The sequence below is a fragment of the Carcharodon carcharias genome, chromosome 2, assembly GCF_017639515.1.
Source record: "Carcharodon carcharias isolate sCarCar2 chromosome 2, sCarCar2.pri, whole genome shotgun sequence".
In the NCBI taxonomy this organism is placed as follows: Eukaryota; Metazoa; Chordata; class Chondrichthyes; order Lamniformes; family Lamnidae; genus Carcharodon; species Carcharodon carcharias.
In genome coordinates this window covers 210,670,534-210,687,869 of record NC_054468.1, presented here as the reverse complement: position 1 = coordinate 210,687,869, position 17,336 = coordinate 210,670,534, and the positions used below count along the sequence as shown (strand labels likewise).

Below are 17,336 nucleotides of genomic sequence, written 5' to 3'. Positions count from 1 at the left end.
GTTTTTGTAATTGAGAAACAATTGAGTTTACAGCCATGCACAGAGACCATCATTAGCTGAAGTCTGAGTTATATGGAGAATTTTAAGAGGCTGATGGTGAGATACCCTTTTGTTTCATTTTTATACACAGTATAAACTGCTCAGGGAGAGGAACATTTAAGCTCAGGGACAACCAGGCCTGCTGCCATTGAACTGCTGTAACTTTGTCAGAAGCATGGTATAAAAACAGCTACATGTCCACTGAAATAATGGTGGAGCAGGAGCAGATTTTATAAAATTCCTGGCTGATAAAGAAGAAACGTTGAGTATTCTGAAATAGTAAATAAGAATTATCAGTACATTAGAGGAATTTTATTGCTCAGAATGCAAATTTTCCTATTGTTTCACAAGGTAATACCACCAAATGCCGATGGTTTCTTCAAACTCCCCTCTTCAAATAAAGTATTGAAACTTGGGGAACTGCGTTGAGACCTTGAGCACACATCACATTTAACATCTCAATTTGAAAAAGTGTGGCAGTGTATATTACAGAAAATATTAAAATGAAGAAAAATGACATCTGACTTTTAAAGACCATATAATTTATCACTGCTATTCCTCAAGATTTAGCTGCAAGATGCTACAAGCTGGAGTGATAGAGAGTCTTATTTAAAAGGACACATTCTGCTTACAATGAGAAATGATCCCCCTGAAAAATGCGACTGTATTCATTTTTATTTTTTCTTTTATGCTCTTTCTGATTTTAATGGTCTCACTTGGATGATGTTTAGGTTTGTGGCATTAAGTTCAGTGCTGCTATCAATATCCTGAGATTCATCGCTGGTTATGATAAACATTATTGAAGATGAACTAAAAGTCACTCTCTTTTTCGGGCGATCCACAACCTTTTCAGATAAGACGATAGGCTTTCCTGGCTTGTCACTTCGGACTCGAACAGCATGATCTTTTATTATCCACTTAATTCTCATTAGACGAGAGCAAAGTAGTTGCATTAGACACCATCGATACTGTAAAAGAGTCACAAAAAAATTAAATTGTCATTAACTATATTACTTATTTTCATGCTCTTTTTTGTGAAGACTGAAATCTTAGCTTTTCCAATACTCCTTACAACTTAATGAGTTTGCCCAGTGAGTGACAGCCCCACACATCGGGAAGGTGCTTATAAGGAATAAGTTAGTCTGATGGTGAGTGGGTGGAAAAAAAAGACTGTATTCCTGCTACTGATTATTTTCCAGAAACCTCTGTTGGGAATGCAAATATACAGACATTACTTGAGGAAAGGATCAGGCATTGCATCACCCTCCTTTAAACATTACACATGAGTAACAGCCACTTGGAGGAGACCTGTGCTTCAAGAAACATATCCCAACAATGAGTCAATTCCTTCACTAAAGAGGAGGACAACATTAGTTTTCCAATTTGCCTCGCCTACAGAAACTGCTGACTCAAGCTGGTTTTCCCTCAGTCCCCCACGACAGTGAAGTGTGCCCAGACAGGCAGGGTCAATAGGCAGTTTTATTGTGGCAGCAGAAGAGATGTGCCCAATGCTATCCTCGCATGAACTTTTTTCCACCCCCAAACAGAACTGATTCCAGTTTGTGGAGTGCCATGATGAAAATCAATTTCAGAAAGCCATTTGTCTCACCCCAAAACACTTGAACCTGCAGCCCAAGAGGAGGAAGAGGTAGCTGGTCTTATGATGAGCCAGTAGGCAGAGAGTTCTCCCACTAGCTGGGAACAGAGAGAAGGGCAAAGGAACACAGGTTTTGTTTATCTGTCAGCAAAGAAAGGTAAGGGGAGCGAGAGAAATTTATTCTTGAAGCCCAGAATTGATCAGAGTCAGGACATGGACTATAAAATAAATCAAGCCTTCAAATACTAATTTTACTACTGTCATTGTTCAAGGAAAGTTCTATAGTTAGCCGAATCATATCAAGATTTGATTACGTCCATTGCTTTATGCTCACTTGCTATCAAATAAAGCAGCTTAATGATTTGCATCTAGCCTAGTGGTCTCACTTAAAAAGTGTTTGGGTCTGCCTTTGAAAAGATTATGGTAAATGCACATGAGAAAGGGTCCTATTCTTACAACGCGTACCCATTGGGTGACAATGGATCAGGAGCAGGCAACCCTGATTAGTTTCCCCATTTTGTAACTAGGAGTGCTAAGGCCCACTGGAGCATTCCTTTTGCCACTCTAGCTGAGATCATTAACACAGCAAAGACCAGTGATCAAGAGCTGGAATCTTCATAATCTGAATGGTAGTTAGTCACTGCCTCAAACAGCAGAGTTATCATGGGAATGCAAAATATTTAAGTTAGTGTTATTTATAAGAAATGCTCCAACATACCTTTCTGCTCATGAAGATATAAATGACATGATTATATGCTGTGCTCGACTTGGCAAGCAGTGAAACAATAATGGTTACAGTGGGGGTAATGTCGGTGTAACCATAAACCAACATGATGGATACCACTGCATACGGCACCCAACAAACTAAGAAGATGGAGATCATGAAGAAACACATCTTTGCCATATTCTTCTCATAAGTTAATATCTTTGTAAGTCGGACTGACTGAAGATCTTGAATGTTTCGAAGCTGCAAAGACAAGAAGTGTCATAACAGTTATACCTTGGAATGGACTAACCTTGCAAGTTTGCCAATTTTTATTTCCACTTGAGCCCTATCCCACATCAAGGTACATTTTTAAAAATATGTCATTGGGCAATAAATGCCAGTGCTGCCCACCTCTTATTGAACCAAATGGCTTCCTAGGCCATTTCAGAGGGCACTGTTAAGAATCAACCACAAGTCGGGAGTCTGGAGTGACATATAGGTCAGACTGGGAAAGGGCAGATTTCCTTCCTTTAAAAGGAAGGATATTAAATTAATCAGATGCGCCCCACCCCCCACGACAATCCAGTAGTTATGGTCACCATTATCAATGCTAGATTATTCAAAAAAAAATCGCAGGTTTATTAACAGAATTTTATTTACCCCACTACTGTGATGGGATTTGAATTTATGCCTCTGGATATTAGCCCAGGCCTACCATATCCCATCTGTAGACTAATCAGATATAAAAAACAATTTTTGATTTTTTACCCCACTTATCCAGAAGGTTCTGACTTAAAGCATGATATTGTTCCATAGGCTCCAGCCTGAATTCTTGCCATTCATCAGGTCTCATGATGGACAGCATGTAAATGTCAGTAAATAATTCAAACACGGGGCTTAGAACAACTGATTGAATGGAACAGGGAGACAGGCTGATCTTTCCCCCTCGTTATCCCTGGGATATAGAGACCAATTACAGGAGGCCCCTGCAATAGTTGTCCCATCAAAAATCAGCAGCGACTCTAGGATTAATCTGCCGATTTGACTCAATCTTACATACGGAAATATAAATATCAACTCAGCCATCACAGAAGTTGATCAGGCACTGAAGAAATACAGTACAATAGTATTAATCTCTTCAGGAAAACACTGTATTGTAATTTTTAAGTACATAATGAACATTCATTTAATTGATCTAGTGTATAGCCTATAATTCTAGATAATCCCCTGAAAAAAAAAAAGGGATTTCAGAAAGGTAAACAAACATTGGGTTTGTTACACTTATGATAATGCTGTCAAGCTCATATTCATTATGAATGTTGTTGCCTGGTCAGTGAGTATAACAATATAGGCAGTGGTGTTTTTTTTTTCCTAAATTCATTTGTGGGACGTCACTGGCTAGGCCAGCATTTATTACCCACCCTTAATTGCCCTTGGGGTGGTGAGTGGCTGACTTCTTGTACCGCTGCAGTCCATGTGGTGTAGGTACATCCACAATGCTGTTAGGGAGGGAGTTCCAGGATTTTGACCCAGCAGCAGTGAAGGAGCAATGACAATTTCCAAATCAGGATGATGAGCAGCTTGGGAGGGGAACTCCCAGGTGGTTTTCCCCATCTGGCTGCTGCCCTTGTCCTTCTAGATGGTAGTGGTCATGGATTTGGAAGGTACTGTCTAAGCAGCCTTGGTGAATTCTTGCAGTGCATCTTGTAGATGGCACCCACTGCTGCTACTGTGCATCAGTGATGGAGGGAATAAATGTTTGTTGACGGGATGTCAATCAAGTGGGATGCTTTGTCCTGAATGGTGTCCAGCTTCTTGTGTGTTGTTAGAACTGCACTCATCCAGGCAAGTGGGGTGTATTCCATCACACTCCTAACTTGTGCCTTGTAGATGGTAAACATGCTTTGGGGAGTCAGGAGGAGAGTTACTCGCCGCAGGATTCCTAGCCTCCAATCTGCTTTTGTAGCCACAGTTTTTATATGGCTGGTCCAGTTCAGGTTCTGGTCAATGGTAACCCCCAGGATGTTGACAGTGGGGGAAATTGAGTGATAGCAATGCCATTGAACATCAAGTAGTAATGATTAGATTCTGTCTTGTTGGAGATGGTCAGTGTCTGGCACTTGTGGCGTGAATGTTACTCGTCAGCCCAAGTATGGATATTGTCCAGGTTTTGCTGCATTTGGACATGGACTACCTCAGTGCCTGAGCAGTTGTAAATAGTGAACATTGCACAAATCCATGAACATTCCAATTTCTGACCTGATGATGGATGGAAGGTGAAGCATCTGAAAATGGTTAGACCTAGGACACCCCTTGTGCAGTGATGTCCTGGAACTGAGATGACTGACCAATAACCACAACCATTTTCCTTTGTGCTAGGTATGACTCCAACCAGCGGAGAGTTTTTGCCCGGATTCCCCATTGACTCCAGTTTTGCTTGGGTTCCTTGATGCTACACTCAGTCAAATGCTACCTTGAGATCAAGGGCAGTCACTCACTTCAAGTTCAGCTCTTTTGTCCATGTTTGAACCAAGGCTGTAATAAGGTCAGGGGTGAAGTGGCCCTGGCAGAAAACAAATTGAGCATCACTGATCAGGTTATTGCTGTCAAGTAGCACTTGCATGGCACTGTTGATGACCCCTTCTATTACTTTACTGATGATCGAAAATAGACTAATAGGATGGTAATTGGCCAAATTGGATTTGTCCTGCTTTGTGTATAGGACATAACTGGGTAATTTTCCACATAGCCGGCTAGGTGCCAGTGTTGTAGCTGTACTGGAACACCTTAGCTAGCGGCGTGGCAAGCTCTGGAGCACTAGTCTTCAGTACTATTGCAGGAATAGAAGAGTGTCAGGGCCCATAGCCTTTGCAGTATCCAGTGCCTTCAGTCATTTCTTGATAACACGGAGTAATTTGAATTGGCTGAAGGCTGGCATTGGTGATGTTAGGGGCTGAGGTGGATCATCCACTCTGCACTTCTTGCAGAACATAGTTGCAAATGCTTGAGCCTTATTTTTGCACTGACATGCTGGGCTCCACCGTCATTGAGGATGGGGATATTTGTGAAACCTCCTCTTCCAGTGGAGGAGTTAACTGTCCACTCTCGCTCATGACTGGATTGGACAGGACTGCAGAGCTTAGATCTGATCCTTTGGTTGTGGAATCACTTGGCTGTCTAACGCTTGCTGCTTATGCTGTTTGGTACGCAAGTGGTCCTGTGTTGTAACTTCACCAGTTGAGACATCATTTTTAGGTATGCCTGGTGCTGCTCCTGGCATGTCCTCCTGCACTCTTCATTCAACCAGGGTCGATCCCCTGGCTTGGTGGAAATGAGGATTGAGATCAAGTATGTTTTTCCCTCTTGTTTTTTCCCCTCAGCACCGGCTGTAGACCCAGACTAGCAGTTATGCCGTTTAGGACTAGTCCAGCTTAGTCTGTAGTGGTGCTACCGAGTCACTCTTGGTGATGGACATTGAAGTCCCCCACCTTGGGAAAGGGTAGTACATGGTAATCAGCAGTAGGTTTCCTTGCCTATGTTTGACTTGATGCAATGAGACTTCAAGGAGTCCAGAGTCAATGTGGAGGATTCCCAGAACACTTTCCTCCTGACTATACCACCTCTGTTGGGAATACTGGTGGGATAGGGCTTACACAGGGATGGCAGCATCTGGGACATTATCTGCAAGATATGATTTGATTCTGTGAGTATGGCTGTGTCAGCCTGTTGTTTGCCTAGTCTGAGAGATAGCTCTCCAAGTTTTGGCACAAGCCCCTGGATGGTAACTAGGATTTTTGGTTGACACATTGTGTACTCCACAACACATGACTTATTTGCAAAGTGGAAGGAATAAGTGAGTCTGATTGACAGACTCAAGTTCCAGCTGGGCAAGGAGCATGCTGAAGCAGGCCAGAGCAGTAGGCAAGGAACCTGCAGCTGCTTGTGGGAAACTTGGTTGTGAACACAGGGTGGGGGTGTAAAGAAAGTCATGAGATCCCAGGGAAGGAGGCAAATTTGGGGAAAGGGGTGTATGGGCAGATGGCACTGGATGTATTCCTGCTTAACCTGGCCCATGAGCAGTGCTGTAAGGGCACTTACGTTTTCACCAGTGCTACCCTCAGCTCACAGAACCGTCAGATTCCCCAAGGCCTGGGATACCCAGCTGGCCAGAGTTAAATATGTAATACAGGTTAAATGAGACACTCCCATCCCTATTATAATATTTAAATTGGCAACCCATCTTCTGGGAGCAGGCTAACTGGCTACTTGTCCCATCTCCATTAAACCTGGAAGTGCACGGCTTGGTGTTAGGTTTAAAATTATAACCTCACCTGACCCTAACCCACCCTGTGGAGAATTGCCTTCCTGGGTTTAGTACTTCCAATGGAGTTGCCAATAGGGGACATAAAACCACAAACTGCTTCCTTTTTATTATTTAATGAAAATTACCTGGATGAGAAACATGCAAGTCCTAAAAGTGTGTAGAAAGAGGCCTTGAGGCTCATTGACAGTTATGAGAATTGGGTGGAATAAATTTGGACTCTCACCTTTAACACTGATGATTGAGACTGCACCTAATTGAGGTATACAAGATATTAAGTGAGTTAGAAAAAAATAAATTATGAGCTCTACTTCTAGCTGAAGCATGTTGGCATAAACCAATAGTTCAGGATTAATAACAGGAAGCACGTGCCCACAGACTATAGATCAATACCTGGAATGGTCTTTAGGGACATCATGGAAGCAAAACATCATTCGTCACAAGACAAATGAATGATAGTGGAGGGAAGAAATTTGAGGGCTATGGAAGATGGGATAGATGGTCAGATGTCATTGCCATTGTGATTATCATAATCTAATTACCTAGAATCAGAGCTGCGTTTGGGCATGAAGGGGCCTTGCAAGTCCCAAAACAGGAGGCAGGAAGCAGGTGCACATCTGTGTCTGGAAGCGTATTACCCACCATACTGGGCAAAGACAAAGAAGGCAACCTTCCCCCATGCCTGAAGTGGGCATTAGATTCTTTTGAAATCCCCCTCAGAGATTGACCAACACTAAGGCAGCTGGTTGAAAGTGTGCCTTATCATTCTGCAGAGTTTATTTCGACTATTCCCTTACATATAAATTCACACTTTGAACATAGGAATAACTGGTTTTACTTACCATCCTTAAAGTGCATAAAATATTTCCATAGCAGTAGACTATGACACCGACAGGGACAATCAGGCAGCCCAAGTATAAAAGGAGGACAAACGAGGTATCACTGGGGTTTCTGGGGTCCCAGTTCACCGAGCAGCCCAATCTATGCAGCTCCAGAGAGTATTTGTTCCAGCCAACTAATGGTGCTCCAGTCCAGGCCAGTGAGTAAAGCCATATGTACGTCATAGCACGCCAAACCCAGGAAAAGCCAATCGCTGTTGCATTCACTACCCGGAGGTAGCGCTCATATGCTAGGGCTGTCAGTGACATTATTGACGAAATTCCTGTTAAGTTAAATGACATATGGACACAGTAAATTACTCTTGTCCTCTGTAGATTATCTACAAACCTTGAAAGGGCTGACATCAACCAATTACTACTTATTAGTTTCTGGTTTTCAGACCTTTTTAATCTTCACCTCAAGGGTTTTGGTCCCCAACTATATTTTCACTTTAAAAAATACATCCAGGAGAGGGAATGGTCAATCCTACCCCTCCTTATACAGTAATGCAAAGCTGACTCTTCCCCATATAATCCTAAGTTTCTCCAAGCCTTCAGTGGGAGATTACAATTTCCAGAAAACAAGTTTAGTATTTCTTTTTACTGGTGGTGGGGACCAAGAAATTAAAGATAGGCCCTTTGGCAGAAAAATTGCTACCTTAAGATGAGGCTTTTCGCTTGGCATAATCTATAAACATCAGTACATCTTGAAAATTGCTGACTAAGTTTTGGAATTTTAAATCCGGTTTCTTTGAAAGTTACTGGGTCCAAACTCCCCGTATCACTGTGGGAGCACTAATCAGTACAAGGACGAGCAGCTCACAACTGTGGCCTGCCACCTTCTCAAGACATGAACTAGGAATGGGCAATAAATGCTGGCAGAGCCACACAGATAACATCCAGAGAAAATGATGTGTGCTTGGGAGATAATTACATAAGGTGACTTCACATTATAATCGTAAGGCCAGCTCAGGCAGAGAAAAAAAAACCTCTCCACCACCACCCCCGCAGTCAGTGTCAATTAAAAAGGCAATAGTCAGGACCTTTGTAACTGTTCCTTTTCACAGTGCCACGGGTTAAAAAGGTTACTTCTGTCCCAAATTACAACATTGGAGGGAGAACAGATGAGGAAATTATAGCTTCTGAATCCAATATATAAAGGAATTAGGTTATAATGCAGTCCACCAGTAGAGGGCACATTAGTCAAGTTCCCTTCTCAGTATCCATACTTTGTTATGGGTTCCCACTATTTATAAAACAAAGAAATGCATCATTACAAAAAATTTCTGTCAAGACAAAGAGTTACTATGATATGACCATTTATTAAGGCAGCATCCTGCCACATGGGACAATACAGAAAAAGCAAATCAAAACAGGATTTCTGTAGCTTGGCAAGGTGGTTTTACAGTATGCCTCGAGTCATAGGTACGTACAAACTTATACCGTATTATATAAACGTTTTAGCAAAACAAATGTATAGATTTAAAAATTGACAGCGTTCTTTTAAAGCTACTCCAAAGTATATTGGAACCAAAATGTTCATAAGTTCATCAAAATTTACAGGAGATTAGTTTAGCACTTCAGGGGTAAACCTTCCAGAACCCAAGTATCGGGAAAGTCCTCCAGGAACCGAAAAAAAAAGACGAAAAGGAAATGGTGGATCCATCATTGCCACTCTTATTTTTAAATCTTTAGGTCAATTGCTTTAAAAAAGGTACAGTTATTTTTCAATTTTCTGTTCATGATAAAGTTACGACCAAGAACATAATTGTAACTTGCTCTTAGGTGCTGATAGATTTGCTGACATTTCAGTATTATTGAACTGAGTCTGGAAGGATTGAGTTTGGTATTTTCTGACCATAAACACTGCCCCCGTTTGTTTTTTTTTTTAAAAAGCAGATACTGTGAATGGTTCCACTGTTGCCATTTTCAGCACCTCCAAATTAACCTTTTACTCTTGACCCAGGACACTTTTGCCTTGCACCATCATCCCTTTTTGTAATTTAATTACTCCTGCCTTCCATAAACTTTCCTTTGCCTTCCTTCACTTTCTCTCTGCATTTGCTTGAAACCCATTACATTTGTAACCTTCCCAATTCTGGCAGAGCATCAACCTCAAAAATTGTTTCATTCTCCACAGATGCTGCTCGACTTGCTGAACGTATTCAGAATTTTCTTTTTTAATGGTCAGAGAGACTTGGGTGGGCACGTACAAGGAAAGCAGAAAGTTAAATGGGGAGGCGCAGTAAACAATTAAGGTGGCAAATAACATGTGACCTGTATTGCCAGGGGATTGGAGTACATGAATAAAGAAGTCTTGCTACTTCTTTAGCAAGTAGTAGTACAGGATTTTGGTGAGACCATATCTGGAACACTGTGCACAGTTTCGGTCTCCACATTTAAGAAAGGATATACTTACATTGGAGTAAGTGCGACAAAGGTAAACTAAATTGGTCCCTGGGATGAGAAGGTTGTCCTATGATGAGAGGCTGAGTAAATTGTGCTTATATTCTCTGGAGTTTAGACAAATGAGAAAAGTGATCTCATTGAAAATCAACAAAATTATGCAGGGAAAGCAGAAAATGCTGGAAAAACTCAAGCAGGTCTAGCAGCATCTGTGGAGAAAATAAACAGAGTTAACGTTTCAAGTCCTTATGACTCTTCTTCGATGCTGCCAAACCTGAGTTTTTCCAGCAGTTTATTTTTGTTTTAAATTTCCAGCATCCACATTTTGCTTTTATATAAAATTCTGAAGGGACTTGATATGGTGGACAAAGAGATTGCTTCTGTTGGTCAGGGAATCCAAAACCTGGAGGCACACAGTCTCAGGATAAAGGGCAGATCATTTAGAACGGAGATGAAAAAAAATTACTTTACTCAAAAGGATTGTGAATCTTTGGAATTCACTACCCCAGAACAGTAGCGGAGGTGCCACTGAATACATTTAAAGGCCGTGATCGACAGATTTTTTTCATGTCTCAGAGAATTAAAGGATATGGGGAGCAGGTGGGAAAATGGACTTGAAGCCCAAGATCAGCCATGATATTATTAAATGGAGCAGGCTCGATGGGCCAGATGGTCTACTCCCACTCCTATTTCTTGTGTTCTTTTTATATTTCAGATTTTCAGCATCTGTATTATTTTGACTTGATGACCCAGAGGAAAAAAATCAGTTCAACATTTATTTATTTTTAAATTGGGGTTTGAAAATTCTGGTCTTTATTTACCTTCAAATGGAATGCCTGTATTACTGATTTTCTTTTTTTTTAAATTGGGATTTGAAAATCAGTAATACTGGCATTCCATTTGAAGGTTAAAAAAAAAAAGACCAGTTCAGACAGGTTTTACTGGTACCCTTCATTTCCAAGTTTTAGCTTTTGGGGGATTAATTTTACCGCAGTGAAACATGTGTGTTTCTTTTAACAACTAAATATGTATATTGTGGATTACAATTTTCAAGCATCCCATGATGTGAAAATGTTCCACAGTCCATGCAGAACATTTCTATAAAATATACCAAGTTCTTCCCAATGGGACACAGCCTTGCAAATGCATTGCTCCCAAAATCATTGTAAATTTACATCAAAAAGAAAATGATGCACCAGCTCCCCCTACCCTTTTAGGCAAGTGCAATTCAGGAATTGCTCATCCAAAGAGGACTTCTTTTTTTAAATTAAAGTCCTCTGAGGAACATATTTTAACCTCCCACACCTCCCCTCCCCCCCAAAAAAAAATCCTTCACAAGACACCAACATATTTTGTTGCTCAACTTTCTTTCTTCCCACCCTCAAAGACTAGGAGCCTAACTTCCATATACCACCATCCCATATCCAGAATAATTTTGGACAAGAGGAGTGGATTTCCCCGTGGACATTTAACTCTACGTTAAACACATTGGAGGAGTTGGAACAACAAGTGGCCTGGATCTTATGGTCAATGGTGAAGGGGAGGCATTTAAAACACCATTCTTACCATTTTTCTAGGCTGCAGCAGGAACCTGCTCTCCTGGCTGTAGTATGGGTCCATTGGTGAGGCAAGTATTGAGCCCTAGAGGAGAGGCATAATTCCAGTGAAGCTATGCCTCCCTTGACTAAAAGAGCTGAAAACTCGATGTCTGCCTTTAATCACATTTACTTGTCACTGAGCTGATGTGCTGTTAATCATTTTAAATGCGCTCTTTAGTCGATTGATTTTTTAAAATTCCAGCTATCCCTCCCACTCCGCCACTCCCAAGCTCTATTCACTATTGATAGAGCTAACCTCCCTTTCCACTTTAATTGATAACATTGTCTGCTCCACACCCATCCGTCAAAACCAGATTTGGTTTTATCTTCCAGTCTTTACTATTGCCTCCTAGATAGCATCCACTCTACACACATTATGACTGAATCAGAATTCCACATCTGACTTGTACAACAACCTGCAATTCTTCCATCAGCATTGCTTTGTCAAGTTAGATTGTCCCCATTCCTCTGTGGAACCTCATTTCTCAATTACAAGTCTCTTAATACACTTGTCCTGCCCTACCCCAGATTTATTTTCTCCCCCAATCATAGATTCTTTCAAAATACCCTCAGTTTCTCCAAAGCCATTTATTCATCTGCCTTGAATTTTCCTCTCAAATCTCAATAACACTATTTGTTCCACCTGCAGCTGAGAAGTTAATGTTAATGTCTTTAGTGCAAATAAAATGTCTTTACAGAAGGAAGGATCCCTGGCAAAATGTTGCTGGGGCAACCAAATCTGATTGCATGGTATGGCTATCCTGTAATAGGGTGCATATGGATAAAGTGCTGCTGCAGTTGATCAGTCAATGAAGATGCCCGGCAGAATATAACCCTTGCAGAAGCGAGTGAGGACACAGCCTGGTTTCTCATAGGCTGAATATTCTAGAAACTGGAACATTTTACATGCATCAAGTATGCATTTTCCAATCATAAAGGTCAAAAGTGGGGATTTTCACACAATGTTCAGCACCAGTCGCGACTCCTCAGATACTGAAGCAGTCCATGTCCAAACGTAGCAAGCCCTGGACAATGTCCAGGCTTGGGCTGACAAGTGTGGCGTGAATGTTATTTGCCACAAGTGTCAGGCTATGACCATCTCCAACAAGAGAGAATCCAACCTTCAACCCTTGATGTTCAATGGCATTACCACCACTGAATCCCCCACTATCAACATCCTGGGGGCTACCATTGACCAGAAACTGAACTGGACTAGCCATATAAATACTGTGGCTACAAGAGCAGGTCAGAGGCTAGGATTGTGTGATTGTGTGACACTTCTTGACTCCCCAAAGCCTGTCCATCTACAAGGCACAAGTCAGGAGTGTGATGTGCTCCCCACTTGCTTGGACAATGCAGCTCAACTCAACTGCAGTGCAACTCAAGAAGCTTGACACTGTCCAGAACAATGTAGCCTGCTTGATTGTTTGTGGATGTGGTGCCATTCACTCCCTCCAACACTGGCGCACAGTAGCAGCAGCGTGTACCATCCACCATCTCTTCTGCCAAAATGCATCAACTAACACCTCTATTAAATTCCATCTACAATGGGCAGAAACATTGTCACTGTACATCTTGTTGTAGATTGGTATAATCCTCAATGTCTGCCACTACCACCAGCTTTGGTGGTACGGACAAATTGAAAGTTTTCTCCTGTATTCAAATATCCAAGTCATTTTATATAATCAAAAAAGTGGCCCGATGGCAACACCTCTGTCTACCATCCTCCAGTCTGACAAAGAACCATTTACCACAACTCACTTCTCTGTCCTTAAGCCAATCCAAATTGACAATGATCATCCCATAAGCCTCAATTGTTACCCAGCCTTGTGATGTATTTTTTCCAAATGCGGTTTTTAAATCCACATGTACAACATTCCCTTCATCCAAAAAAAAATGTCACACTGCCTTTTACAAATCCATGCTGGCTCCAAGTCAAACCCTTCCAAGTGCATGTTAATTATTTCTCAAAACCTTACCCACCAATGATGTTTAATTGACTGGCTTGTATTTTACTCAGACTGCCCTCTCTCAAACAAGGGTGTCACATTTACCACTCTCCAATCCTCCCCAATAGCAAGGGAACATTGGCAGGTTTTGTTTTAAATTCATTCAGGGGATGTAGGCGTCACTGGCCAGGCCAGCATTTATTGCCCATTCCCAATTGCCTTGAGGCGGTGGTAGTGAGTTGCCTTCTTGAAATGCTGCAGTCCATGTGGTGTAGGTACACCCACAGTGCTATTGGGGATGGAGTTCGAGGGATGGAGTTCCAGGGTTTTGACCCAGCAGTGAAGGAATAATGATATAGTTCCAAGTCAGGATGGTGAGTGACTTGGAGGGGAACTTGCAGCGGTGGTGTTCCCATGCATCTGCTGCCTTTGTCCTTCTAGATGGTAGCAGTCATGGGTTTAGAAGGTGCTGTCTAAGAAGCCTTGGTGAGTTCCTGCAATGCACCTTGTAGATGGTACACACTGCTGCCACTGTGCATCAGTGGAGGGAGTGAATGTTTGTGGATGGGGTGCCAATCAAAGGGGCTACTTTGTCCTGGGCGTTGTCTACCTTGAATGTTGTTGGGAGCTGCACTCATCCAGGCAAGTGGACAATAATCCATCACACTTCTGATTTGTGCCTTGTAGATGGTGGACAGGCTTTGGGGAGTCAGGAAGTGAGTCACTCACTGCAGAATTCCTAGCCTCTGACCTGCTCTTGTAGCAACAGTATTTAAATGGTTAGTCCAGTTCAGCTACTGGCAAGCCCCTCACCCCAACTTCCCTGAGCAATGTGGAGTACAAGCCATCTGGTCCAGATGATATCTCCACTCTCCAGCATAGCCAGCCTTTCCAGGACATCCTGCCTATCAGTTTTATACCCAACTGTTATCTTTACCATCTTCCCTTCCATTGATATGTCAGCATCCTTTTCCTCAGTAAACACCAATGCAAAATACTCATTCAATTTTCTAGCCTTGTGACCCCAAGCATATAATCAACTTTGTCCTCAAGTAGTAAGAGAAGGGACAGGGCCTATTATGTGCCAGTAAAATATTTTTTTGGTACCCTTTATATTAACTGCCATTCGGTCCTCATACCCTCACTTTGCCAGTCTTACTTTCCTCTCAATTTATTATATTTGGCCTGGTCCTTGCTCGAAAATTCAGGCACGCAGAGGGGTCAGTTGGTTTTCTAACCATTGATCCAGTAAGGAGGCAGCTAAATCCCTGTTTCAGCACGCACAAATCTACATAGTCAGCAACCACCACCACCAATAGCTGCACCATCCACACCCCCTCTCCCACATGCACACAAGTATGACTGAAATGTATCGCTTTCATTCACAAGCTAGCAGAAATTGTATGATCTAAAATAACATTTCATTTGTGTGGAAATGTGTGCAATTCCCACTAAGAAATATTCTATCCCAAACACAAGTTGCTGCACTGGTAAGGAAGGTGCACACTTCTTGCACTTTGAAGTCAATTAAACATGACAGCTATTTGAAGAAAGATGCACGGCTCCCAAAAGTCACAGGCTACACAATGATGAGATCAATGCACAACTCCGTACCCCACCCCACGGAAATAAGCTGGGCAGACACTTGGGAGTGCTATCACATACTTGGGCATGTCAGTGGAGAGAAATGTCACTGTAAATCCCTGAGGCGAGTTTTTTCCACTTTTTAAATAAAAATATAAACACAAGTCCTCATTTTCCAGAGGCTTCATGATGGACTGGGATGAAGAACAGCAACATCCATCGAAGGCCAGGAAAATGAGGTTTAATGACTGTAGCAATGATCTCTTTTTTCAGGGAGCTCAAAACATTGATCACTAACACATCCTACTGGAACATTTTAAGTCACAGAACTAAAAGCTTCTAACTTTTGTAGAATTAAGTCTTTACTGGAGAGAAGACTTCAAATAATTGCTCATATTTTGACGTTCCTGTTCTGAACATGTGCAAAATGAAAATAATATTACGTCCAAAAATAAAATCCAGCATGGATTTAATGGGCCGAATGGTCGTCTGTGCTCTTGTGTAATCTTGACTTAAAATGGAATAGAGACCGAACATGGTCTCACCAGGAATTGTGCAGCCTCGTCTCTCTTGGGAGTCATTCAGAAACACTGATCAGGGTAACGAAACATTTAACTAACCCCAAATACACACCACTCCCTTAAAACTCGCCGTCATCCGAGTCATCGAGGAATTAACCTTCTCAGTCCTCAATTCACAACACCGTCCGTGGACTGTATAAAATGGAATGAAAACGTGAACTCAGTTTCTATCTCCCCCGATGCTGCCTGACCTGCAGAGTTCTTGTAGCATTTCGTTCCTAGACCTGTTCGTCAACCATTCTCAGCCGATGGGAAGATGTCGCCATCAACTAATTTTTTTTGTTGCTCACGCACCTTTTTGTGAAAATAACCCTGAGCTTGGCGGGGGCGGGGGGTGGTGGTAAAGAAGGGTGTTGTGTTGTCATAGACCTCTTTTAAACAAACAGTCAGGGAGGGGTTGATTAGATCTTTCTCATTGTACTCACCAAATAGACTGTTACTGAAACCGTCCCAGGCACAAGCCGTGGAACCCCAAACCCATCGTCCTTTTAAGCAGGAGACAAAGGTAAAGATAACTCCAAAGACGGACAGCAGTAAATCACTGATACTGATGTTGACAAGGAGAAGGTTAGTGGGGGTCTTGAGCCTCTTGAATTTGCAGTAAAGCACCAACATCAGGAAATTGTTGCCGAAGCCCAAGACACCTATAGTGCCTACGATGGCTGCCAGAACTTTGTAGGCAGCGGGGCTGAAGAGCACTTCCTCCCGTGCATCGGTACTATTAGCTGGATTCATCACTGCCCACTGTGCAGCTTCGACATACTGCGCGACCGCCCCGGAGATAAACTCCGGAAGGATTCAGGAAGTGAGTTACTGCTAACCTGCTGAGGGATTTATAATCCCACGGCAGGCAGCGCGAACCCAGCGCCATTCAATTGGAAGCCCTTCATTTAAATTCGGGGTGGCTTAGTGTCATTCTTCGTTAAGAAGCGTCATATACTTTCACGTCACTAATAATGGGAGGAGGGGAGTGGGGCTGACTCTCGCTGCCATGCGAGATTTGTAGTTTACCCAGGAAATGGAATGGAACGATTAAAAAAAAATAGGAACTGCTCACTTTTCGGCAACACAATATATTTCTATATGTTTTTAATAGTGTGAAGCATTTTTGATGAAAACTCTACATGAGCATTCACCCAACAAACTAGCTAAAAACCTGCAATTGGTAAAGTGATGCCAATCGGTTAACTATGAGTGATCGACGACCAATTGGTCGACCTGTTAATTATCAGTTGGAGAATAACTTCTCAGCTGTCAAGACAGTCAGTCTGAACACATTTCTAAAATCGTATATGAAATGTACTATTGAAATTCAATTTAACACACACATATTTGACTGATATAAACTTGTGCCTCGTCTGCCTTTGAACTTCTGGCATCTCGTGTCCTCGTATGGGAATTTCTACAATCACACTTGTCCGTGATTGGGTAAATGTGTACCCCCAACAAGCAATCAATCAAGATTGAACAGGTAGCGTTCTGTCAATCAAAAATGAGAACATAAACTTCCAATTAGAAATGGAAATATATATGAAAAAAATCCAAGCAACAATAAGTAGTTAGAAGAAACTATCAATATAAAAGGGAAATTAAATTGAGGGACCAGTTCAAAATATTTTGAAAATTTGACATGATGCCCTTTTATTTCTCACTGAACTTAATGGTCAAAATAAGACA

General features: G+C 41.9%; 1 protein-coding gene across 1 annotated transcript; it reads right to left on the bottom strand.

Moving 5' to 3' along the window:
* Positions 1 to 336: 336 nt before the first annotated feature.
* Positions 337 to 16,554, bottom strand: opn3 (opsin 3). The gene is made up of 4 exons (XM_041175611.1): positions 16,085 to 16,554; positions 7,506 to 7,825; positions 2,355 to 2,603; positions 337 to 1,007 (listed from the first exon to the last, which is right to left on the bottom strand). Exons 1-4 carry the CDS (start codon positions 16,392 to 16,394, stop codon positions 726 to 728), a joined length of 1,161 nt encoding a protein of 386 aa, XP_041031545.1. The 5' UTR covers positions 16,395 to 16,554; the 3' UTR covers positions 337 to 725.
* Positions 16,555 to 17,336: the final 782 nt, after the last annotated feature.